At 28.2% G+C, this 24,212-nt stretch overlaps 9 protein-coding genes across 9 annotated transcripts; 4 read left to right on the plus strand and 5 right to left on the minus strand.

Annotated features, from left to right (window-relative positions):
• Positions 1-8: 8 nt before the first annotated feature.
• Positions 9-1,919, plus strand: PNEG_02653 (hypothetical protein; the record flags this gene model as incomplete). Its single annotated transcript, XM_007876483.1, has 6 exons — positions 9-127; positions 170-477; positions 521-1,045; positions 1,097-1,285; positions 1,332-1,562; positions 1,609-1,919. 6 exons carry the CDS (start codon positions 9-11, stop codon positions 1,917-1,919), a joined length of 1,683 nt encoding a protein of 560 aa, XP_007874674.1.
• Positions 1,920-2,087: 168 nt separating this feature from the next.
• On the plus strand, positions 2,088-3,538 carry PNEG_02654 (A/G-specific adenine glycosylase; the record flags this gene model as incomplete). Its single annotated transcript, XM_007876484.1, has 3 exons — positions 2,088-2,874; positions 2,922-3,029; positions 3,072-3,538. 3 exons carry the CDS (start codon positions 2,088-2,090, stop codon positions 3,536-3,538), a joined length of 1,362 nt encoding a protein of 453 aa, XP_007874675.1.
• Positions 3,539-3,565: 27 nt separating this feature from the next.
• On the minus strand, positions 3,566-4,443 carry PNEG_02655 (hypothetical protein; the record flags this gene model as incomplete). Its single annotated transcript, XM_007876485.1, has 5 exons — positions 3,566-3,729; positions 3,777-3,995; positions 4,041-4,194; positions 4,243-4,322; positions 4,374-4,443. 5 exons carry the CDS (start codon positions 4,441-4,443, stop codon positions 3,566-3,568), a joined length of 687 nt encoding a protein of 228 aa, XP_007874676.1.
• A 234-nt stretch (positions 4,444-4,677) lies between these two features.
• On the minus strand, positions 4,678-6,443 carry PNEG_02656 (eukaryotic translation initiation factor 2 subunit gamma; the record flags this gene model as incomplete). Its single annotated transcript, XM_007876486.1, has 9 exons — positions 4,678-4,818; positions 4,875-5,125; positions 5,169-5,543; positions 5,591-5,801; positions 5,846-6,010; positions 6,064-6,121; positions 6,167-6,207; positions 6,253-6,272; positions 6,338-6,443. The coding sequence occupies 9 exons, from the start codon at positions 6,441-6,443 to the stop codon at positions 4,678-4,680; spliced, it is 1,368 nt and encodes a 455-aa protein (XP_007874677.1).
• Positions 6,444-6,730: 287 nt separating this feature from the next.
• Positions 6,731-7,964, minus strand: PNEG_02657 (hypothetical protein). Its single transcript, XM_007876487.1, has 8 exons — positions 7,868-7,964; positions 7,739-7,816; positions 7,655-7,681; positions 7,468-7,543; positions 7,187-7,417; positions 7,082-7,126; positions 6,925-7,025; positions 6,731-6,858 (listed from the first exon to the last, which is right to left on the minus strand). The coding sequence occupies exons 2-8, from the start codon at positions 7,739-7,741 to the stop codon at positions 6,796-6,798; spliced, it is 546 nt and encodes a 181-aa protein (XP_007874678.1). The 5' UTR covers positions 7,742-7,816; positions 7,868-7,964; the 3' UTR covers positions 6,731-6,795.
• Positions 7,965-8,077: 113 nt separating this feature from the next.
• On the plus strand, positions 8,078-13,921 carry PNEG_02658 (hypothetical protein). The gene is made up of 15 exons (XM_007876488.1): positions 8,078-8,284; positions 8,325-8,398; positions 8,441-9,005; positions 9,050-9,532; positions 9,580-10,290; positions 10,334-11,377; positions 11,421-11,877; positions 11,922-12,136; positions 12,185-12,345; positions 12,392-12,753; positions 12,798-12,865; positions 12,908-13,270; positions 13,313-13,453; positions 13,501-13,638; positions 13,685-13,921. The coding sequence occupies exons 1-15, from the start codon at positions 8,246-8,248 to the stop codon at positions 13,841-13,843; spliced, it is 4,980 nt and encodes a 1,659-aa protein (XP_007874679.1). The 5' UTR covers positions 8,078-8,245; the 3' UTR covers positions 13,844-13,921.
• A 109-nt stretch (positions 13,922-14,030) lies between these two features.
• Positions 14,031-14,790, plus strand: PNEG_02659 (60S ribosomal protein L11; the record flags this gene model as incomplete). Its single annotated transcript, XM_007876489.1, has 5 exons — positions 14,031-14,139; positions 14,190-14,270; positions 14,318-14,382; positions 14,441-14,590; positions 14,641-14,790. The coding sequence occupies exons 1-5, from the start codon at positions 14,058-14,060 to the stop codon at positions 14,788-14,790; spliced, it is 528 nt and encodes a 175-aa protein (XP_007874680.1). The 5' UTR covers positions 14,031-14,057.
• A 1,004-nt stretch (positions 14,791-15,794) lies between these two features.
• PNEG_02660 (hypothetical protein) lies at positions 15,795-19,252 on the minus strand (the record flags this gene model as incomplete). The annotated part of the gene is made up of 9 exons (XM_007876490.1): positions 15,795-16,558; positions 16,605-17,113; positions 17,157-18,310; positions 18,385-18,414; positions 18,466-18,519; positions 18,562-18,702; positions 18,749-18,958; positions 19,010-19,137; positions 19,186-19,252. The coding sequence occupies 9 exons, from the start codon at positions 19,250-19,252 to the stop codon at positions 15,795-15,797; spliced, it is 3,057 nt and encodes a 1,018-aa protein (XP_007874681.1).
• Positions 19,253-19,401: 149 nt separating this feature from the next.
• Positions 19,402-24,034, minus strand: PNEG_02661 (pyruvate carboxylase; the record flags this gene model as incomplete). Its single annotated transcript, XM_007876491.1, has 25 exons — positions 19,402-19,416; positions 19,459-19,493; positions 19,536-19,599; positions 19,653-19,682; positions 19,722-19,837; positions 19,882-19,999; positions 20,044-20,142; positions 20,186-20,461; positions 20,508-20,545; positions 20,591-20,677; positions 20,735-20,995; positions 21,040-21,476; positions 21,524-21,600; positions 21,646-22,547; positions 22,593-22,615; positions 22,660-22,732; positions 22,777-22,837; positions 22,885-23,141; positions 23,184-23,303; positions 23,349-23,526; positions 23,573-23,640; positions 23,689-23,715; positions 23,763-23,781; positions 23,827-23,891; positions 23,935-24,034. The coding sequence occupies 25 exons, from the start codon at positions 24,032-24,034 to the stop codon at positions 19,402-19,404; spliced, it is 3,546 nt and encodes a 1,181-aa protein (XP_007874682.1).
• Between the last annotated feature and the right edge of the window lie 178 nt (positions 24,035-24,212).

Raw genomic sequence — 24,212 nt, forward strand, 5'->3', positions numbered from 1 at the left:
CAAATATAATGAGTGATTTTAAAAGCACTGATAAAGAAAACATACAAAAGAGTTCAAGTTTCCTTTTTTCTCCGGGAGAAGAGGCTAAAGAACAATGTTTATTATCTTATACACCTAAAGAAAAAATGCAAGTCATAACCAAAAAAGGAGATAGAATTAATCTTTATAGAGGATATAATTCTGCTGTTAAAAGTCGATTTTTGAAAAAAAAAGAGGGAGAAGCACTTTTGCGTCAAGATATTCAGTATGCATTTTTAAATTTAGTGGTAAACAATGATAAGGCAGTTTTTACGTTACCTCAAGGCATAGTGAATAAAAAAGTAACATTTGGTGAGCTTTATGTGGAGTATGTTCGAAGATCACCAAAAACATCAAAGGTTTTGAGAGAAAAATTGGAAAATGATAAAACGCTTGCAATGGCACTTGTTATGGTAGCTTTATTAGTTAATATTGGTCGTATAAATACAACGCTTGTTTGTAAGAAAAAAAAGAATTATTTTTCTGTGTTTAATAAGATAAGTTACGCATACACAAACAAGAACATATAATCCAATACCATCGCTTCAAGCATATTCAAATGATAAGGTCAAAGTACTTCAAGATGCTCCAAGATTAAAAGGAATTCTTAAATTTTATAGCGAAGATTTTCCAGAACATTTAGCATGGCAATCTCTACTTGATGCACAGAAATCTCAGTTACGACCATGCACAAATCCCATTAATCTTATTTTTATATTTGTTTTATGTTCCTCAAGGATATCAAATATTCATTTTGATCCTTCATTTGAGTTTATAGATCTGTTTATTAAGTCAACTTTTTCTAGCGAATCAAGAGCCAGAGCTTTTCTTTGGTTATGCTGGCATTATTTAGAAACAGATGGTAGTTCAGAAGTGGCAACAAGGAATCCATTTAATTATGGATATACTGAAAATCCTTTAAGTGCTCCTACTTTAGAGATTATAACAGAAGAAGAAGCAGCACAAGAAAATATTGATACTCCTACAGAATTAGAATATGCAGTTAAAATGGCTCAAGAAAGAAAAAGTTAGATGGAATATTCTCTAAAGTTTCGTTTTATTGATATTTATGTTTTAGGATATCTTCAAGAGAGTGAAACTCTAAGGAACAATTCTCAAGATTTACTAAATTTTCGAAGAAAAAGTCGAACAAGGGAAACACATAAAAAAGATGATGCTGATTCTTCTCCTGAGTTCTCAAAATTTTCAAGTATTGAAAACCAGGATGAACATTTTGAAAGTACTACACGAGATATTTTACATAAAAGTATGTAATATTAATAAAGATGCAAAGGTTATTTATATCCATATAGAGCAATGTAAATCATCAGATGGGGCAAAAAAGAGAAAAGCAGAAGATGCTTTTTATAATCCAGTAGATGAAGAAAAAAATTATGTTCCAATTTCATATCAACAAGCCGATTCTAACCGAGATGTTACAGAAAAACAGAAATACCAACCAAAAAAAACTCTAAAAAAACAATTTATAAAAAAATTGAGCAAAAATAATAGTAAAAAAAGGAGAAGAGATGCCATCCAAAGAGGTTTTTTACATTTCTTTTTTATCTTTTTTTTTAATTACCAAACTAGAATGGAAAAAATATGAATCTTTTTCTCCATTAGAAGATTCCGACGAAGAAAATGATGCAGATCAGGATGAATATGCCATTGTTCTTTTGGCATCTCTTAATCGTGCATATCGTCGAGCCACAAAACATATTAACCAAAAACGATTTTTTTCTGGAAAAAAAGCTTTTGATTGGGATTTATCACAAACCAATATTTTAAAAGAATCAAAAAACGAAGAACATGAAATATCTACACAACAACCTGTATCTGAACATCCCCAAGTTGGAGGAAAAACTCTCCCAAATCTTATAAGAATGGGATATTCTTTTTAATTCAATTAACATAAAATATTAACAAAATAGAAAAATATATACAAATAATAAAGGGTTCATGTTTTTCTAGTTTTTATATATTTTTTTTCAACAATTTAACCAATTTAATAGACCTTTTATTTAAGAAAATTTAAATTAACGATATCAAAAAATCAAGTGATATTTTCTATGATTGGCGCTCACAAAGCATCGTGCCATGCGTTTGAAGACCTAAAACATATAAGAAAATCACTTTTAGCTTGGTACAGATCAAATGCTCGTGTACTTCCTTGGAGAAAACCTTATGTTAACCCTCCAACAATATCTATGTCCAATAAAGAACGCACACTTTCGCTTCAAAGAGCATATGAAGTGTTAGTATCGGAAATGATGCTACAGCAAACACAGGTAGCAACTGTTGTTCCATACTTTGAACGCTGGATGAAGAAATTTCCTACATGGGATGTGTTAGAAACAGCAGATCTAGAAGAAGTTCAAAATATATGGGCAGGATTGGGATATTATGCACGAGCACGACGTATGAAGGAAGCGGCAATGTATTTTATGGAATTAGAAAGACGATCAGAAACGATTCCAATAGATGTTGCAACTTGGATTAAAAATGTTCCAGGTTGTGGTGAATATACAGCGGGAGCAGTATTGTCAGTAGCATGGAATATACGATGTCCTGTTGTAGATGGAAATATTATACGTGTTTTAACACGTTTACGTGCAGTTGGAGTGGAGTGTCATAAAGGTATAGGCAAAAAATGGGTATGGGATTCGGCAGATCAATTAGTGGATAATGAGTATCCCGGAGACTTTAATCAGGCATTAATGGAACTTGGAGCAACAGTATGTACGCCTGTTAATCCAAGTTGTGACATATGCCCTTTAAATAAGGATTGTTTAGCTTTAAAAGAGGCAAAAAATGTCTTAAAGCAAAACATTATTGATAATAATTATGAAGAGCATGGTGAATCCGTTAAAGGTAGAAAAATGATATTTTTTTAATCTATATAGATTGTGATTTATGCCCTATTGAAGAACTTGGACAGTTTACTTCAATAAAAACATATATCAGCTCAAAATATCCAAGAAAAGTAGTAAAAAAAAAACCAAAACTTAAAAGTAAGCCCCCCCTTTCCAAAATAATTATTATTAAGTTTTTAGAAAACATAGTTTTTGTAATTTTAAGAGAAAAAAATATGTTAAAGGAATATTATTTAGAAAAAAGACCTCCCAAGGGCCTATTAGCAGGACTTTGGGACTTCAGAACATTACCTGTTGATATAGAACAAAAATATGAAATACAGGATGCCGAAAATTATGCAAAAACAATAATATCTGGTGAAATTATTGGGGTTTGGAAAAAAGGTGACACATTACATCAATTTACGCACATCAGACAAATTTCATATGTTTATCTTGTGATAATAGATATTAATGCAGAGATTTATGGTAAAGGCTCTTGGATGCCAGAAGAAATTATGAAAAACCAAAGTATACCAGAATTAACATGGAAAAATTTCAGACAAGCTACGAATAATGAGAAAAAAATCCTAAATAAGACTAAAAATACAAACAAGAAATTGAAAGTGGACAATAATAAATGGAAACAAACAACCCTCTTTTTTTAAAGTAACCATTCAAATTTAATATATTATTTATATATAACATGGATTTTTTTGGCTTCGGTTATTCCAATTAATATTTTGCATAATAATCTCCATAGATATCTTGATTTTCGAGAATATTGACTTAATCATTCCGATTCGTTTATATTTGTCACTTCGCATATAATTTATACTTGATCCAGATGATAAGTAATCTATTGAAAATATTAGGAAATATAAATATTAAAAAAAATAAAAAAACCATTAGATGAGATAGGAAGGATATTATCCCCTGCTGGTAAAGAAACAAACAATGAAAATGGTATAAGCCAGATACAAATAGCAAAAAATGATGCAATTTGGCCAAGAGTATAATCTTTTGTATCTTTCTTATGTACATATACAGAAGAATATGTTAATAATAAACCGAAATATGATCTAAAATGCCAGATCCATAATAAATTATTTAAAACTGTAAAAACTATAAAAATAAGGATATAAAAAAATCTTATAAATAAATATATACTTATAGCTGTTATAAATTGATATGAGGAGACAGAAATACATGGAAATGACCGGAGATTGATAAAATATATAATATGTAATAAAATAGAAAATAAAGTAGAAAAAAATGGAAATCCATCAACAATAAAAAGGATTAAGTGCAAAAAAATAACGATCTATCATTTATAAGGCCTATATTTTCCATTATAATCATGATTTCCTACATAAATTAAGCGTTTCAATATTCTCTTAGAAAACTCTGCGTATTCTTCAATAAATTCTGATAAATAATAAAGTCCACATGCTAAATATAAATCAATTTATATATAACAAATAGAATATAAATAATATTTACCAATACAAACAGTTAGAAATATAAATCCTGCTATAAATCCAAAATATGATAAAAAAATCAACCCATACATATTATATAAATATTGACGAAGTGTTATATAAACGGAGATATAAGTAGCTTTATATAAATATATTTAGAAAAAGAATTAAAGAAAAGGCTTAAATTATTATAGTTTATAAAAGGGTTTAATTGTTTTTTTTTCTAAAGATTTTAAAATATTGTTTATAAAATTATAAATTGTTTTTTTTTATAAAAAATATTAATAAAATAAAAAAAGTAAAATAATTATAAACAATAGAAAGGGTTATACGTCATCTAATGTTTGGCCATTTTGAATTTTGCCCCAACCGATTAATCTCCAATGTTTTTCAATTCTTCTGGAAAGAGCAACTTTTTCACCAACTTCAGTGCATGCAGGAGATGTTAAAATGAGCTTTGCCAAATCCTATTTATTAGTTTATATTTAATTTTTTATAAAAAAATGAAAATAAAATTTCTTACTGCTTTAACAGAAACTACTCTACCTCCAGTAGAAGTAGAACCGATATTTACCATAAGAACTTCATTTTTTGCTAATTTTTGGACTTTGGCTTGTTTTTTATCAAGAGTTTTGACACCAAGTAAACGACGAAGCAAAAAATAATTGATTTCAATGGCAACAAAAACAGCAGGTAGTCTACCTTTTAAACCAAGAACTTGCCCAACTAACCGATCACCACGACAAAGTGTAGGATCTACATGTGTTCCAACACCTAATTCATATTAATTTTTTTTTAAGAAAAAAAAAGAAGATACCAATTAAGCCACCAGGAACTGCAAATTTTAAATCATTATGTTCAGCAAAAAGTGAAACAATTCGTGATAAAATAGGTTTACAATGAAATTTACCCTCAGAATCCTTAGTTACAATTCCTGGCCTAATTTCTATTTCATCACCAAGACGCAGAATACCTGCTAAAATACCGCCGCCAGCAACACCGCCTTTCAAATCATCTACCTCTGCGCCAGGTTTGTTTACATCGAACGATCGAATCACAATAAGCCTTGGATCACATGAATAATTCCGTATTGGTACTGGAATACGCTTGACAATATATTCAAGAATTGCATCAATATTATACTTAAGTTGAGCAGAAATAGGAACCACAGGTGCTGAATCGGCAATTGTGCCTAATATATTTATTATAAACTAACAATATTTTTCAAAAATACTCAACCTTTAATAAATTTAAGAATACTATTATAATGTTCTTCTGCTGCTTCTTCTCTCATCAAATCTACTTTATTTTGCAATATAATGATATGTTGAAGTTTCATAATTTCAATAGCTGCAAGATGTTCACTTGTTTGTGGCTGCGGACAACTCTCATTTCCCGCAATCAAAAGCAAAGCAGCATCCATTACTGCTGCTCCATTCAACATTGTTGCCTAAATTTTTCTGTCAATTAATTAAAGCTATTTTGTAAAAAAACCATTAAAATGTCATGCCCAGGACAGTCTACAAATGAGACATGACGTATTAAATTCATTTTGCTGCCACAACCAGGGCGTTCACATATTACATTCTCTTTAATATCACTTCCATATGACTTGTAACATCCAGGACGTGGACATGATTCACTAGAGCATTTATAAATCTACAAAAAAATAGTTAAACCAAATATCATGAAAATAAAAATCATTCATATGCCTTTGCATTTGCATAACCCAACTTAATTGTAATATTTCTCTCCAATTCATTTTTATACCTAAAAAACAATTATTTGACTATTTAAAGATCTAAAAGAATTAACCTCACTGTCAAAACACCGGAAATCGCCTTTACTACAGTAGACTAGATATTTAACTCTTATTTCAACCGTTTTAAAGCTATTTTTACCTTTCCATGGGCAACATGTCCTAAACGTATAAAATAAGTAACAAAATCAAATAAAAGTCAAAATTTCACGCAAAAAAAGACCCACCAATTGTTCCAATATTAATTGTTGCCTGCCGAGCAATCACTTCAGGGGAACATGGATGAAGAGTTGATGGATCAACAAAAACTTCTTGGCACTGATCCGAAGCCATTCTTTTGCTCAAAAACAACGTTCATAACCAAGCAAAAAAGAATATCTATTCTTAAACTATCTAATGATCATTAACAGAACTTCTCGGAAAGGAAGAGTATTTTATATACGTTGGCAGTGTCAAAAGCTCCAGGAATAGTTTTTTTTTTGGGTTAGTAAAAATTCTAGTAGAGATCTTTAAAAAAAAATAAAAATACATAAAATATAATTTTTTTATATTTTGTTAGATTCTATTCATACATTGGGTTATCCCTTTTAATAGACTCGTCTGAAATATAAGACTTGATAACGAACGATGACGAGAAGTTTTTAAATGAAGATGGAAAATAAAGGAATAAATCAGAATAATATGATTAACCAGGAGGCCTAAAGCCAGGCATAGGTTGTCCGGGTGGGAAACCAGGTGGAGCGAATCCCTAATAATGATTAATCAGAGAAATATAACCATATCAATAGATATGGATAAGAAATTAAAATGAAACCTGAGGAGGAATAGGCATTCCCGTAGTAGAAAATCCAGGAGGTCGAAAAACAGGAGGAGCAGCCATTCCAGTTCCAAGACCACGTACAGGCCCTGTTAATCCTATAATAAAAAAAGAAATATCAATAAAAATCAAAAAAAAAAAAGAAAAAAATTACCCGCTGGCGCAGCAGAAGGTGCATTACCTACAGGAAGACCTCTCCCTTAAAATAAAATGTTAAATAACGGAAAATATGTGTAAATTAATATTTTTAAAAAAATACCTGCAGGATAACCAACACCAGGACCTGGTTGTAATGTTCCAAGACGAGTTGAAATATCAGCAGGAGGAGGTCCTTCAACTGATAAAGAAACTATAAACTCCCCACGAACAATTATAAGACCAAGAGTTCGTTTTTCTTCAACTTCTGTTTCCTCTTTTGCCATTTTAGTTATTTTACGCTTAACACAACGAAATTCTTCGCAATCTGCTAAAACCATATTCATATGTTTATCTAAACATCCTATCAGCCTTTCCAAATATTTCTTTATGTTCTTATATTACCAAATGCAAGCATCTGTCCAGTCAATTGTCTTGAATCACCTAATATAACTCGAAGACGATAATTAATCAAATTAATCTAATAAATTAAGTATAATTCTTCAATTATTATTTTAACATTCATCAATTCTCAAAACATCTCTTAAACGTCTGAAGAAATGATTTTTGGTTATTTTATGTCTACACCTACCATTTTACTACCCTTAACAGATGTAGCCTAAATACAATTAAAATAAGTACTTTAAAAAAGAAAAACTATATTAAAAAGGCGTACCATCTTCAATATTAATTTTTCTTTTAAGAATTCTTATTTTTATTCAAAAATATTAACTTAAATAATCAAACTTAAATACTTTAAATTTTAACTTATTAGTTTTTTTTTTCTGAAAAAAAAAACACCTACATATTCAAGTATAAATATATTGATAATTTCCTATATATATTTCTTATTTTCTAATAATAGAGTCCTTTTTAGCTTCTTTTAATTTGAATATATTTTTGCTAGGTCCGACTCGGTCCGGGCTTAACAATCTGTAAAACTCTATAAAATCTTAGTTGCATACAAAGAGTATATACAACGCATATAATAAATATATAGAACATAGAAAGCTTGAAACATTAATAAGAAGAATACTGGAATATTAAATTTAATATAAATATCTTAAAAATTTATAATATTGATATTAGCATTTAATATTGTATCAGCGTATTAGCTTAGAACATATATAATTTGGAGGAAAAGAGCATATAACACGTATATAATAAGGAATAATAAGATAATATGAGTTGTTTACCAATACGATTTCAGGAACATATTCAAGTAAGGTTTTTTTAGCTTAAAAATTGATTAATTTTTATAGCTTACAACACTTGGTATTCAAAAAGCCTCTATAGGCTTTACCACATTGACACTTCAGAGTGAGAAGGGTATATGGTGGGTTATTTCTCTCTAAAATATGGGTTTAATTCTTTTCAGTATTTGTGAATCAGTGGATGGACGTCGAGAGGTTGTAATTGTTGATTTATCTAATCCTTCAGCACTTATGAGACGGCCAATTAGTGCAGAAGCGGCGATCCTTCACCCTAAACAAAATATTATTGCACTTCGTGCAGAAAAACAGTTGCAAATTTTTCATCTTGAACTTAAAACTAAATTAAAAGCACATGTTATGGAGGAAGAAGTTCAATTTTGGACATGGGTAAATGAGCAAATGATAGGGCTTGTAACAAAATCGAGTGTATACCATTGGCCACTTCAGCCTGATACACAACCTATTAAGATATTTGAACGACATACATCTATGGCGGATACACAAATAATTAATTATCATATAAATAAAAACGAGAAATGGTCAGTATTAATAGGAATTTCGTCTAGAGAAGGAAGGATAGTAGGAAGCATGCAGTTGTTTTCAAAAGAAAGGAATATTAGTCAATTTATTGAAGGACATGCAGCAGCTTTTGCAACATTAAAAACTGAAGAAGCATCGTCAGAGTATAAATTATTTGTATTTGCGGTAAGAACATCAGTGGCATCAAAGGTAATTTTTTAATATTTTTGAGAAATATATACTAAGTATTTTAGCTTTATATTGCGGAGATCGATCATCATCCAGGAAATCCGGCGTTTCAAAAGAAAAATATAGATATATTCTTCCCACCAGAAGCAATCAATGACTTCCCTGTAGCCATACAAATATCTCAGAAATATTCTGTTATTTATCTTGTGACAAAATATGGATTTATTCATATTTATGATCTTGAAACGGGAACATGTATATATATGAACAGGATATCAAGTGAAACGATTTTTGTTACAACGGAATATGAAAATGGAAATAGTCTTCTGGCAATCAATCGAAAGGGACAGGTTTTAAGTGTATCAATTGATGAATCGAATATTATTCCCTACATTTTAAATAATCTTAATGACATTTCGTTGGCAATTAAGATGGCAACTCGAGGAAATTTACCTGGGGCAGAAGATCTTTATAAACAACAGTTTGATAACTTATTTTCAGCAGGAAATTATCAAGATGCAGCAAAAGTTGCTGCTAATTCCCCATTGGTATATTTCCCTAATATAAAAAAAAATATAAATTAATTTTTATTAAGGGATTTCTGAGAACACCGAAAACAATTGAGCAATTTAAGCGAATTTCTGTTGAACCCGGTCAACTTTCACCAATTATGCAATATTTTGGAATTCTTTTAGATAAAGGAAGTCTTAATAGTTATGAGACTTTAGAACTTATTAGACCCGTTCTTGCACAAAATCGAGAAAATCTACTTGAAAAGTGGCTTCAGGAAAATAAATTAGAATGCTCTGAAGAGTTAGGAGATATTGTACGACCACATAATATAAAAACTGCTTTAAGTATTTATGTTAAAGGAAATGTTCCCTCAAAAGTTATACAATGTCTTATAGAAATCGAGCAGTTTGAAAAAATTGTCCCATATATTAATAAAGTTGGATATTCTGCGAATTACGGCGCCATATTTCAGCAAATAATTCGAATAAATATTGAAAAAGGAATCGAATTTGCTACTCAAATAGCAAATTCTAAAAATATTACATTATCAGATATTGAGAAAATAACAGATGTCTTTTTATCTAGAAATATGATCCAACAAGCTACAGCATTTTTATTAGATGCTTTGAAGGATAACGAGCCTGAACATGGATATTTACAAACTCGTCTTTTAGAAACCAATCTTATAAATGCTCCTCAGGTTGCCGATGCCATTCTTGGTAATGAAATGTTTTCATATTATGATAAATCAACTATTGCAACACTCTGTGAAAAAGCAGGACTTTATCAACGAGTATATACATAATTTTTACGAATATTAATAATTTATATTTTAGGCATTAGAACATTATGATCAGATTAATGATATTAAAAGAATTATGAGTAATATTCATGATATAAATCCAGAATGGCTTATAAATTATTTTAAAAAGATTGATTCTGAAACATCTTTTGAATGTCTTGGAGAATTACTTAATAATAATAATAAACAAAGTCTTCAAATTGCTTTACAAATTTGTATCAAATATTCAGACAAACTTGGCCCATCTCGTATAATCAATCTTTTTGAACAACATAAAATAGAAGAAGGATTATATTATTATCTAGGAAGTATAATAAATACAACTGAATCACCAGATATTATTTTTAAATATATACAAGTAGCTTGTCAGATTGGTCAATTAAAAGAAGTTGAAAGAATTTGTCGAGAAAATAATTATTTAAATGCAGAAAAAGTGAAAAATTTTCTTAAAGAAGCAAAACTTCCTGATCAACTTCCTCTTATTATTATTTGTGATCGTTTTAATTTTATATACGATCTTATTTTATATTTATATCAAAATCGCTATTTTAAATCTATTGAAATTTATGTTCAAAAGATAAATCCATCACGTGCACCTGCTATTATCGGTGGACTGATTGATGTTGATTGTGAGGAGCAATTTATTAGAAATCTTTTATCTACTGTTTCGAATCAAATATCTATAGATGAACTTGTAGAAGAAGTGGAAAAGCGAAATAGATTAAAGTTGTTACATCCGTTTTTAGAGTCTGCTTTTGAAATGGGCAATCAAAATCCTTCTGTATTTAATGCTCTTGCAAAAATTTATATTGACAGTAATAATGATCCTAATAAATTTCTTCAAGAAAATAATTTATACGATACTCTTGTTATTGGTAAATATTGCGAGAAAAGAGATCCCTATCTAGCTTTTCTTGCATATAAAAAAGGCCAAAATGATTACGAATTAATTTATACAACATCCGAAAATTCAATGTTTAAAGAGCAAGCAAGATATTTACTTAGAAGAAAAAATGAAACATTGTGGAATTATGTTTTAAGCAATAAAAATTCATATAGACAACATCTTATAGATCAGGCAATTTTACATTATAATATCTTAATTTTATTAATAGTATTAGGTTATTTCTATCGCTGTTCCGGAATCAAATAGTCCTGAAGAAGTTTCAATTGTTGTTAAGTCATTCATGAATGCTGGATTATCAACGGAATTAATAGATCTTCTTGAGAAAATTATCTTAGAACCTACTATATTTAGTGATAATCAGAATCTTCAAAATTTACTTATTCTTACAGCTATTAAAGTGGACAAAACTCGCATTATCGATTATATAAATAAGCTTAAAAACTATGACGTTAATGATGTTGCTACGATTATATTGGAAAATCATTTACATGAAGAAGCCTTTGAAATTTATAAAAAACATAAAAATCATATTGAAGCATTGAATGTTCTTATTGAGCATATAGTGAGTATTGATAGAGCAGCTGAATATGCAGAAAGTGTAGATATAAAGGAAGTATGGAGCAGGCTTGCAAAAGCTCAATTGGATGGATATCGAGTCAAGGATTCTATCAGTATATTTCTAGAATTATTTTATGATCTTTTTTAATTAATATAGACTCATATATAAAAGCATGTGATCCAAGTAATTTCCATGAAGTTATAGAAGTTTCTTCAAAGGCGGGCAAATATCACGATTTAATTCGATATTTAGAAATGGCACGTCAAACTATTAGAGAGTCAGCTATTGATAGTGAATTGCTTTTTTCTTATGCACATGTAAAACGTATTAATGCAGTGGAATCCATGTTGCAAGGAGTTAATTCTGCTGATGTAAATATTTTAATAACGTTAATAATTTTTATTACTAATAATTAATAGATTTTAAGTGTTGGAAATAGATGTTATAAAGAAGGGCATTATCAGGCAGCAAAGCTTATGTTTTCGAGCATTTCAAATTGGGCAAAATTGGCTTCAACGTTAGTATATTTAGGGGAATATCAAAATGCTATAGATTGTGCTAGAAAAGCAAATAGCATTAAGTAAAAAAATAATTTATAAATAGAGGATATAATTGATTTTTAATAGAGTTTGGAAGCATGTTAATGATGCATGTATTGAGCAAAAAGAATTTAGACTTGCACAAATATGTGGTTTAAACTTAATCATTCATGCAGATGAAATGCACGATGTTATTGCAAAATATGAGCGTAAAGGATATTTTGATGAAATAATTTCACTTTTGGAAGTAGGATTAAGTTTGGAAAGAGCTACAAGGAATTTGTTTACAGAATTGGCGATTCTTTATGTTAAATATCGCCCAGATGCTGTATTAGAACATCTGAAATTATTCTGGAGTCGTCTACATATTCCGAAAGTTGTTAAAATGTGTGAAGAAGCACATCTTTGGTTTGAAACAGCGTTTCTTTTTATGCATTATGATGAATATGGTATTATTTCTTTATATATATATCATAATAATAACAGCTTTCAGATAATTCAGCGCTCATAATGATAGAACATTCACAATCATGGAATCATGATATATTTAAAGATGTTTTAGTAAGAATATATTTAAATTTTGAAAATAATTAACAATTCTAGATAAAAGTTTCAAATACTGAGATAATATACAAAGCTTTAGAATTTTATTACGAACAACAACCCTTACTTCTTGCAGATTTACTTTCAGTAGTTATTTCACGTGTCGATCATTCCAGAGTTGTTAAAATGTTCGAAAAACTAAATTCTATTCCAATAATAGCAAATTATCTTAAAAATGTGCAACCTAAAAATATAGAAGCAGTAAATAACGCAATTAATAATATGTTTATCGAAGAAGAAGATTATAAGTCATTAAAAGATTCTATAGATAATTTTGATAAATTCGATCCTATAAAATTAGCAAAACAACTTGAAAAACACGAACTTTTGGAATTCAGAAGAATTTCTGCATATTTATTTAGGGTATTCTCTTTTTTTTAAAAAAAGACGAATTAATTGTTTTAGAAAAATAAGAAATGGAAACATTCCATAGATTTATCAATTGCAGATAAATTTTATTCTGATGCAATTGAAACTGCAAGTCAAAGTAAAGAAACAGATATTATAAAGGATTTATTAAAATACTTTCAAGATATTGGCGCAAATGTTTTTATTTCCTTTTTTTTCTTTAATATTTCTAATTATTTTTCAAGGATTGTTTTGTTGCCATGCTTTATACAGGTTACGACTTATTACCTGCTCATTATGTCTTAGAACTCACTTGGAGAGGTGGTCTTGTAAATATCACAATGCCTTTTTTTATTAATTTTATCTATGAGCAAGATCAAAAGGTAAACTTATAAAATTATATCATTAAAATACTATCTATTTATTTAGATAAAACATTTACAAAAAGTCATTGAGAAATTCGAACTCAATAATTCTACTTTCAAAAACAAAACTGATTTAACTCTTACTACGGGTCTTTCTAATCGTCTTATTCTTGACACTTCTGACCGTAATCTATCTCAGTCTTCCGATTTTGGAGGATTTTAAATAATTTTATACAATAATTCAACATATAAAAATTATTTAAAATATACAAAATTCATTAAAAAAAATGCATCTTTAATCAAACACTAAAAATCATTCATTTAGATATCTGAAACATATTTTTTTTGAAAAAAGGTTTTTTTCGCAAAAAATAGTCACATCTTTGAAATTTCGTCATATAAAAAAGCGTGGACATCATAAAATATTTAAAAAGAAAATGGAAATAGAAAAAGGATCGAATCCAATGCGGGAAATCAAGATTCAAAAGTTAGTCTTAAATATTTCAGTTGGAGAATCAGGTACGTTTTTTTTCCTGAAAAAAAACGGACTGTTTTAATGAGATATCAAGGGGATAGACTAACAAGAGCTGCAAAGGTTTTGGAGCAACTTTCTGGGCAAACACCAGTATATTCGAAAGCTCGTTATACAAGTAAGATACTAGAGATTCTTTAGAAAATGTTTTAATAGTTAAAATAGTTCGTGCTTTTGGTATTAGAAGAAATGAAAAAATTTCAGTTTATGTTACAGTTAGAGGAGCTAAAGTATGTAAAAAAGAAAAGTATGTTAGAGATAGCATTATTCTTAGTTTTTTTTAAATAGGCTGAAGAGATTCTTGAACGAGGTCTTAAAGTAAAAGAATATGAACTGAAAAGATCGAATTTTAGTGATACGGGTAATTTTGGATTTGGTATTCATGAGCATATTGACTTAAATATTAAATACGATCCTTCTATTGGGATTTTTGGAATGGTAGATATAATATTATTTCTTTTTTTGAAAAATTAATATTTTAAATTCAGAACTTTTATGTTGTTCTTGGCCGACCTGGATTTCGAGTTTCAAAACGTAGAAGATGTCGTTCCTCTGTTGGATCAAATCATAAAGTTACAAAAGAAGATGCTATTCGATGGTTTAAGAATAGATATGATGCAACTGTTTTGAATCGTTAGAATTTTTTAATAAAATATTTTTCTTTTATATTGTAAGGTTTTAAAAGATAGATTATAGATATTTGTAAACATTTAATTGAAATGTTAAGGCGTCTTTATCTGTTTTTTTCACTTATTTTTTTTATACACAAAAAAATTATTATCTAGTAAATTATAAATATAAAAGATGAATTGAGCTTTTTAAGTCAAGATTATGAGCTTTATGATATATATTTGAAAGATTATATTTAAAAATATTAGTTTAAATCATCTTTTTGTAAAAATATTTGTAACTTTTAACTTATTATTTTTATTAAAAAAAATCAAAATATAAATTGAACTCTACTGAAAACCTATAATTTTCATTTTTTTCTATGAAAAACATTTGAGAAAGATTTCTTAAATAGAAAATTTAATATATAGTATCAAAATTGTATTAGTTTTTTAAAAAAAACTAAAAATAAACAACTTATAATGATAAAAATGAAAAAAATAGATATAAAATGAATAATTAGCTAAAATATTGTATATTTTATTATTACTTTAAAAATTTGAAGATTAAAATTTCTGAAATTCTTTATTAAAAAATATTATTTTTATAAATGGTTTTAGAAATTTATAAAACTAAAATTGAAGAATTTGATAATAAATTTATAATATTTTTTTCATATATTTAAAATTTAGCTTAAAAATACAAATAAATATTTAATATTTTGTTTACTCAATAAACAAAAATTTATTAGATATGTTCATGCTATAATATATATATTGGTAAAGAATAAGCAAAAAAATACATTGATAATGAATATAAACATATATGCTTCATATTATTCTAAATGTAACTAGGAAATCAAGACCCAATTTAAAACGTAAAGATGTATCTATCTACAATGTTTTAAAATATTAGGATCTTTAATAAAAATATTAAAATAATATATCCAAAAAAACTATATAGATATTTAATACATCGTTTATTAAAAGAAAACAATATGTTATATAAAAACATTTCCTGAGAACCTCTTTTTCTAAAGTAATTTTGGCAATTTTCCACTAGAATTTATTTTTTTCTGAAGTTTTCCTGAATTTTTGTGTTCATTATAAAAAAAAGAAAAATTATTTAATGAATTGTCTGTTGTGATTAATAATCCATTGTTAGATACAGAAGAATTCATATTCTCCGATACATGTTCATTATTTAAGTATTTTTTAGGATATTTACTTTGTAAATATGCTCTAGCCTGAATAGATAACTTTTCATGTGATATAGAAAGAGAATATTCAGGAAGATTAGCCCCATTCTGCAAAAGATATTCTGCTATAGGAAATGTTTCTTGCTGCGATTTGTAAGAATTATTTAAATCATTCTTTCCCAATTCATATGAAGATAAAGACAATGAAAGAATTAATGCAGAATCTCCAGATTCGGCATCTATAGTATTAGGATCTGCTCCAGATGCCAATGCTTGAACTACAGATTCAATATGCTTATTATATATACCAAAAAGTAGACTTTTCATAGGATCAGAATCGTACAAAACGAATGCTTTATCAACATATTTTGCATAAATAAATTTATACTTCTCTTCCCGAGAAGAAGTTGGAAAAGGTTTAATTATATTTTTCAAGTTTTTCACAGAATCATACGTAGCCTCATAGATCAAATTCGTCATTTTATTTCCAGTTTGACAAATAAAATCAATCAAATTATTAGTAAAAGATGTTGTATCAAGCATTAAAGATCGTACTTTTGAAATATGACTTCCAAGTGATCGGTGAACACCTGAACATTCTATATTAAAGTAAGAAAAGTAATATTTAAATATTAAAATTATTACCAATACATAATATCGCTGGAATATTTATAGAACACCATTCTGCTTTTGAAGAACTATTACAATCCGCACAGATAACATTATATATAGGGTCAGCATCATGTATTATCTTTAAAAGTTTATAAGCATTTTTAATGGAATTTCTATCATCTTCAATAGTTAAATTAGAAGGTAAAGTATTTCTATAAAATATTTCTCCATTTGATTTAGACATGGGGGTTTTATCCACATTTTTATAGTGAGAAAGATCAGAAACAGAACTCGTTCCTTCTAATAAACTTTCTATTGCCTTAGAAATACTTTTGATCCATGAAGATACATCCTCTTCAGATGTTGCCTGATAAATTCGTCTAATTTTAGGAGTTATAACTTCAAAACAAAATCTTCTGTCAAGAGAGCAGACTTTCTTTACACTTGCCATTCTTAAATCAATTGGGATATTATGAAGATCTATAGCTTGTTTCCAATTTTGATATTCGCACAATTTTCCTCCAGCTAGCACAATCCAATATCTAAAAAGGTTAATTAAACAAAATAAAAAAAGAGAAATCTTACTTATGCCAATTTAGCTTTTGCACTACTTTAGGATCAGTATAACCCCTTGGCCTAGAAAGTGCCCAAAGAAGCCCTTCTTTTCGTCTCTGAGAAATACTGTCAGAATCATTTTCGTTGGTGTCTTCTAATCTTTTAGAATCTTCATTTGAATATAAAGATATTTCAGCATTTTCTGTAGTCAACAATTTATTTACATTAGAATCAAAACTATTATCTTGAGAACTGCAGTAATTATTTGAAGTCAAACAGTGATTCTTATAGCCTGAATCTTTTGATTTTTTTTGATGTGTTGTAGAAGAAAAGAAATTATTCGATTGTACAAATATTTTAGATTTTTCTAATACCCGCCTTAATTCTTCTCTTTTTGTAGAGACATGTCTAAGATTCTTATTAATTTCCTGAACACCCTGAGTTAAGCTATCAAGTCCCGGTTTTAAATCAAGTATTACATTAATAACTCTATGCAACGTAGAATATTGATTTTCCACATATAAAGTAAAAAGATGTAAAATTTCTTGCTCCTTTTTTCCACCACTAAGATCCTGCATAAAAGAATAATAGTCAAAACATTTAAGCTCAAAATCTCTTTTTTTTGCAAAGTATTTCGCATCTGCTTTATAAATTTTTTTATCTTTAGAAGAATCACTTTTACTCAAATAACGTGAGACAAACTGATAATAATCATGAGAATCATCTTCAAAATTCTTCTTTTTTCTTTCAGCAGCTTTTATATCGGCTTCATAAATACATTTTAATGGTTTTATAATCAAGCGTTGTAATTGAAGTGCATTATTATATTCAAAACTTTGCAGCTGCTGATTAGCTGCTTCCAAATATAGTTTCAATACAGGTTTCATTGCAATAGGATTTGATTCAGAGACCTTTTTTAATGTATTCATAAACCTACGATTTGCATCATTTTTAGTTATTTGAGAATCATAGAGATCGACAGCCCTTTTAATTAATTTTTTGATTCTATATCTAAAAACAGTAGTCTTTTTTTCCAATGCTGTTATTATTGCACGAAATAATGGACCATCGTTCGGTTCATTTTTAAACGCATCATCAAAATTATTGAAATTAACTACTGAATTCAGATTGCATAATAAAGAATTAAATAAAGCATTTTTCTTTTCAGAAGAGTGATCTTCATTCTGATAAATGTTATCTTTTTGAATATGTACGGAAGTATCATGTGATGATAACGATAAAGTTTTATCAAAAAAACTAGTAGAACTTTCAGATCGTTTTGCAAAATCTAATTATGTTATTTATAATCATAAAAATATTTATAGCCCTTTCCTTGAACCCAAAAATTAAATTTGGCTAATATAGAAAAATCGTTGTTTTCATGTTGAACAAACTAAATAGTCAGTAGTTTATCATAATTTAATTATTAAATTACATAACACGTATTCCTCCATCCATCTAAATACTTATTCTTAGATGAATGAGGTTTCCATGTCCAAGACCATTCAAACTCTTTTTCTAATAATCCGTCTGTTGAAATATTATCTAAAAAAGAAACATTTTGACAATTTTGAATCTAAAATAAAATTAAAATATAAAAAACAAAATACATTGTTAAATACATTTTCAAAATCCTTTAATTCCGATGCCAAAATGTTATCTAATTCAAATATATTAGAGCCGTAAACAAAAAAAAGACCTTTAAAACACATGGTCTCTATTTCTTCTGGTGTTTGTAATCGAATGCTAATATTAAATTTAACATGTATCTCCTGATCTGCATAGAGTTTTAAAAGAAATGGTAAGAAACTATGAGTAGAAGCTTCTGGATCCTTTATAAATATCATTATTCAATATATCAAAAAAATAATGAAATTTATTACAAAAATAAACTCAATAGGCCATTCCCTATCACTAGAAATATTGATAAAAGTCTTAGGATATGTTTCTACGGTTATATAAATTGGTGCCTGATCCTTAGAATTGGTAATAACAATAGACTTAAAAAAAACTGAAAAATGAGTTAAAATCCAAAAAAAAAGTCAAAATTATATAAAACATTTTAACTTATCAGTATCTATATATATTGCAGGCTTTTCGTGCATTCTAGAGCCTACATGCCCCATTTTTAACAGATCATCTAGATCTTAAGTAATGCTAAATCTTAACGTTAAAATTAAATCGGAATATGAAATATAAATGTATTAAAAAAATATGTATATATTAGTATTTATGAAGCTTAATAAGGTATAAAAATATCCATGTATTATAAATATCAATGATTTGCAATCTAAAAGAAAATTACTTTAATAAAAAAAATAATCAAAACTACGGTAACTATCAAATCTCCAGCATTTATTATATCTCCTAGAAATAATTAGTTATAAAACATTATAAAGATGAATAGACCCTGATGAACCATAATTTTATCAACTCTTCCAGAGATAGGAGATGAAATAATAATTTCCATTTTCTAGAAATTGTTAAAGTTAGATATATTGAATTTTTATGTAATAGAATAAATACCACAGCACTTAGAACAGCAACAACATCTCCCTATAAAATAAGTAAAATATAATGAATAAGATAAAATACCTTTTTAACAAAAGAATTGCATTGAACGTGAATTTCAAGAACAATACCAGACATAGGTGCAGCAATATCACCTTGTTTAGATAAATCAGCTTTAGGACGAGAAATCGTTTTAAGTGCTATTTATCATAAATTTTTAAATAAAAAGATTAAATTTAGGAACCTGATTTTTTATCAGTTACTGTAATAGGATAAATTTGTCCATTTAATTCAAAAAAAACATCACAAGAACCCGTTTCTTTTAAAACAGGACCAATAGCAAGAAGTTTAATTATATGGATCTAAAAAAATAAAATATTCATTGATATATTCCCAAACAAAATACCTGTCCTTCGACTTCTATTTGAAATTCTTTACCAAATTCTGGCTTGGCCATAACGTAATAAGTTGGAAGAATACTTATGTCACCATACTTTTTTACAAACTGATATAATTTATACAAAAATTTAATAAATTTAAAAGCTTACTTTTTGATATTCATCATACACTTTAGGAAATTGTATATAGGTAGCAATATCTGTATCATCAATAGTTCCGTATTTTGATATAAGTTCAGAACGAATTTTAGTAAAATCTATCGGTTCAAGTAATTTTCCTGCTCTTCCAAATATTTTTTCACGCTTATTTTTAAGAACATTAGTTCTTAAAGGTTCGGGAAAACCTCCATACGGCTCCCCCATTAGTCCTTGAAAAAAATCAAGTACTGATGCAGGGAAGTCGAGTTTTTCTGCTTTTTCAATAACCTAAAAATATGAGATTTAAATATATAAATACGGAAATCCAATGAACATCGCTATAAGTCAGGTTGTTTTGGACCATAAATAGTGCTAAAGCAATATTTAAAAGAAAAATTTATTAATTTATTAATTTACCTAGATCACCAACTACTTTAGATGTAGGCGTAACCTTTATAATATCACCCAAAAGAAAATTGGCTTCTATATATGATTTTTTTGTAGCTTTTTTTTTTTAAAAAAATAAGCGTTTAAAATTTAGTAATAATAATATATAATTACCTTCCCATTGGGATACAAGATTAAGCTTAGCCGTTTGAAACTTCAGATTCGATAACTGTCCTCCCGGAATTTCATGTTCATAAATATCTGTTTCAGGACCCTTTAAATCAAAGTCAAATGGAGAATATAAAAGCCGTATTTGCTCCCAATAAGCATCAATATTACGAACATGTTGCGCACTTAAACCAGTTTCAAAGGGTGTATTTTCAACAGAAGCCAAAAATGCAGAAATACTAGGCTGAGACGTCATCCCAGACATACCTATTTGTATAAATATCAAATTTAATCATTTATAAAAGTATTACTATTAGAACAAAGATCAATTACATCTGCCCCTGCTTCTGCACATGCCAACATAGAAACTACACCAGTACCTGCACTATCATGTGTATGAATATGAATTGGTAAGTCTGGATATTTTTTTCGAATAGACCCAACTAGAAGTTTGGCCGACTGGGGTTTTAAAAGTCCGGCCATATCTTTAATAGCTAAAATATGAATTCCCATAGATACAACCTTATCTACTAAAGACATATAATAATTATAATCATATTTTTTTTTAAAGTTTAAAATATCTCCTGTATAACATATCGCTGCTTCAATTACACCACCTGCTTTTTTAACAGCGTCAATTCCTAGAGCAATATTTTCTAAATTGTTAAGAGCATCAAAAATACGGAAAATATCAATGCCATTTTCTTTTGCTTGTTTACAAAAAAAATAAATAGCATTATCCGGAAGACTAATTTTATATAAAAATCATAAAAATATAAATAATCCAAGAAATACTTAGAATATGCCAATCCATTAGATCCGCGCAAAAGCATCTGAAACGGAATATTGGGAACAAGTTTTCTCAATTTACGCTTTTAAAATTAAATCAAATATTAAAATAATGAAAAAAGATTTACCAAACGATCCCATGGATTTTCATGTAAAAATCTTAAAGCTACATCAAATGTAGCTCCACCCCAACATTCCAAACTAAATGCATTTTTAAGAGCATAACTCGTATGAGGAGCAATATTCAAAATATCAATTGTTCTTATTCGAGTAGCGAGTAAACTTTGATGAGCATCACGCCATGTTGTATCCATAACAAGACAACCAGGATAAGCACGTACTTGCCTAGAAAATTCTCCTGGACCTTTTTCAATAATAATTTTACGCCATCCTTCAGAACATGGTTTAGTAATATCAATAGTTTCATTAGGATTTTCTAAATTTTTAAGTATAGGAAATATAATTTCATCCTTTAATTTCGGCTCTCCATTTTGACCTTCTATATAACTTTCATTTACAATAACATCCCCAATATATAGAAGTAAATTCTGTATTTTATTTCCAACGGAAGAAATAGGAAATAATGATGTATCATTAATAAAAGTAGTCCAACATTTTCCTAAAATAAAAATATCATCATTAAGTAAACGTAACAAAAATGGGATATTTGTTTTGATTCCATAAATACGAAATTCTTTAAGAGCTTGCAACATTTTTCGCCTAGCAATTTCATATGTATGACCATTACATGAACATTTCAGCAGCAAAGAATCATAATAAGGCGACACAAACGCACCAGCAAATACATTCCCCTCATCTAATCGTACTCCATTTCCTCCTGGAGGATAATATGCCTCAATTTTCCCAATTTCTGGACGAAAATCAGATTCAGGATCCTCTGCTATAATACGACATTGAATAGCATAGCCTCGAGGATAAATAGAATCCTGAGATAATCCAATCTGAGGAAGAGTAGCGCCCAAAGCAATTTGAATCTGCGCTGAAACAATGTCAATTCCCGTAATTTCCTCTAAGTAATTATTTAAAATTTGATTCTATTTGTAGATAACAATACCAGTTATAGTATGTTCAACTTGACTAAAAACATTAGTTTTCATTATTAAGTTTAACTTTTTTCTAACATTCGAGTATTAACTTCAATAAAATAATGTTTTCCTTGAAAGTCAACTAAAAATTCAACAGTCCCTGCATTTGCTACAGAAACGATTATAAATTTACTAAGAAAAGCGCAGGCATACTGTAATTAATAGCCTTTGCTAACTTAATTGCATCATTAAGAATAGCATTGCGTACATTTAACTATAAAATTATAAATTAAATTTTCTAGATATATTATAAAAAGTTACATCAAGATCTTTTGCTGGAGCAACTTCTACAATCTTTTGATAGCGTCTTTGAACACTACAATCCCTTTCAAAAAGATGTACAATATTACCAACATTATCAGCAAGAATTTGTACTTCAATGTGTTTGGCTCTATCGAGATATTTTTCTATAAAAATTGACCCATTGCCAAATGCACCTTCTGCTTCCGAAATCGCTCTATTTATGTAATCTTCGAATAAGTCTTCATTATAAAGAACCCGTATTCCTCTTCCACCGCCTATTTGATAAAATTACTTATAAAAATTTTTATTTTTTATACCTCCACATGCAGCTTTAATAAGAACGGGAAATCCATACTCTTTTGTAAATTCTAAAGCTTCTTTTACAGTAGAAATAGGGTTATACGTTCCCGGTATAACAGGAATATTATGTTCCATAGCTAAAATGATCAAAAAATAATTAAAAAAATAAAACAAAAAATAACCTATTTTTCTTGCTCTAATCTTATCACCAAGAACATTGATAACATCAGGTGTAGGCCCAATAAAAATAATACCAGCTTCTTCAACTTTTCTTGCAAACTCTGAATTTTCAGATAAAAACCCATAGCCCGGATGAATCATATGTACACCTCTATTCTTAGATATCTCTATAATTTTATCCTAATTAATAAATTAATGTAAAAATCATTAAATCAAATAACAAAACAATAGCCAAATATGCAGAAACAGGCGTATATTGGCCAATTTTCCCAATCATACAACTCTCATCAGCTTCTACATCGTAAAATAAAAATCATTGAAAAAAAAAAAGAAAATACATACTCTGTCTATGAATACTAAATCGGTCCTCTTCAACATTAACTATGAAATTTAAATTATAAAAAAAATATTTATACCATAAGAATAAATAGCTAGCTTTAATTATTGTTAAAAAGTAAAAAGATAAGTTCTGGACTCTACTGTAGATATAGAAAGTTCATGTGCTGTTCTAAAAATTCGGGTAGCAATTTCCGAACGATTAGCAACTATTCTTGAGTCTTAGAAAAAAAAATATAAAATTAATTATACCAAGGAGCTTCAGTTTATCCTCTGCATCCACTCCACTTCTTTTTATTATCCCATTTGAATCAAAATATTTATTATAAATAATATTTTTATCAATCAACATGTATTTTAAAATTTAATTCTTATAAAGAAAATTTCTAAGAAAAAATTAACTTATTTTTTATTCAAATCACTTGTCATTACTTCCTATTTAAATTACTAGTTTCCAATAATTCTTATTTTTCTCAATTATTTAGAATAATTCTAATATATAATAATCGATCTGCTAACTCGCCTTTATA

The sequence above is a fragment of the Pneumocystis murina genome (genome assembly GCF_000349005.2).
Source record: "Pneumocystis murina B123 chromosome Unknown supercont1.7, whole genome shotgun sequence".
NCBI lineage: Eukaryota > Fungi > Ascomycota > Pneumocystomycetes > Pneumocystales > Pneumocystaceae > Pneumocystis > Pneumocystis murina.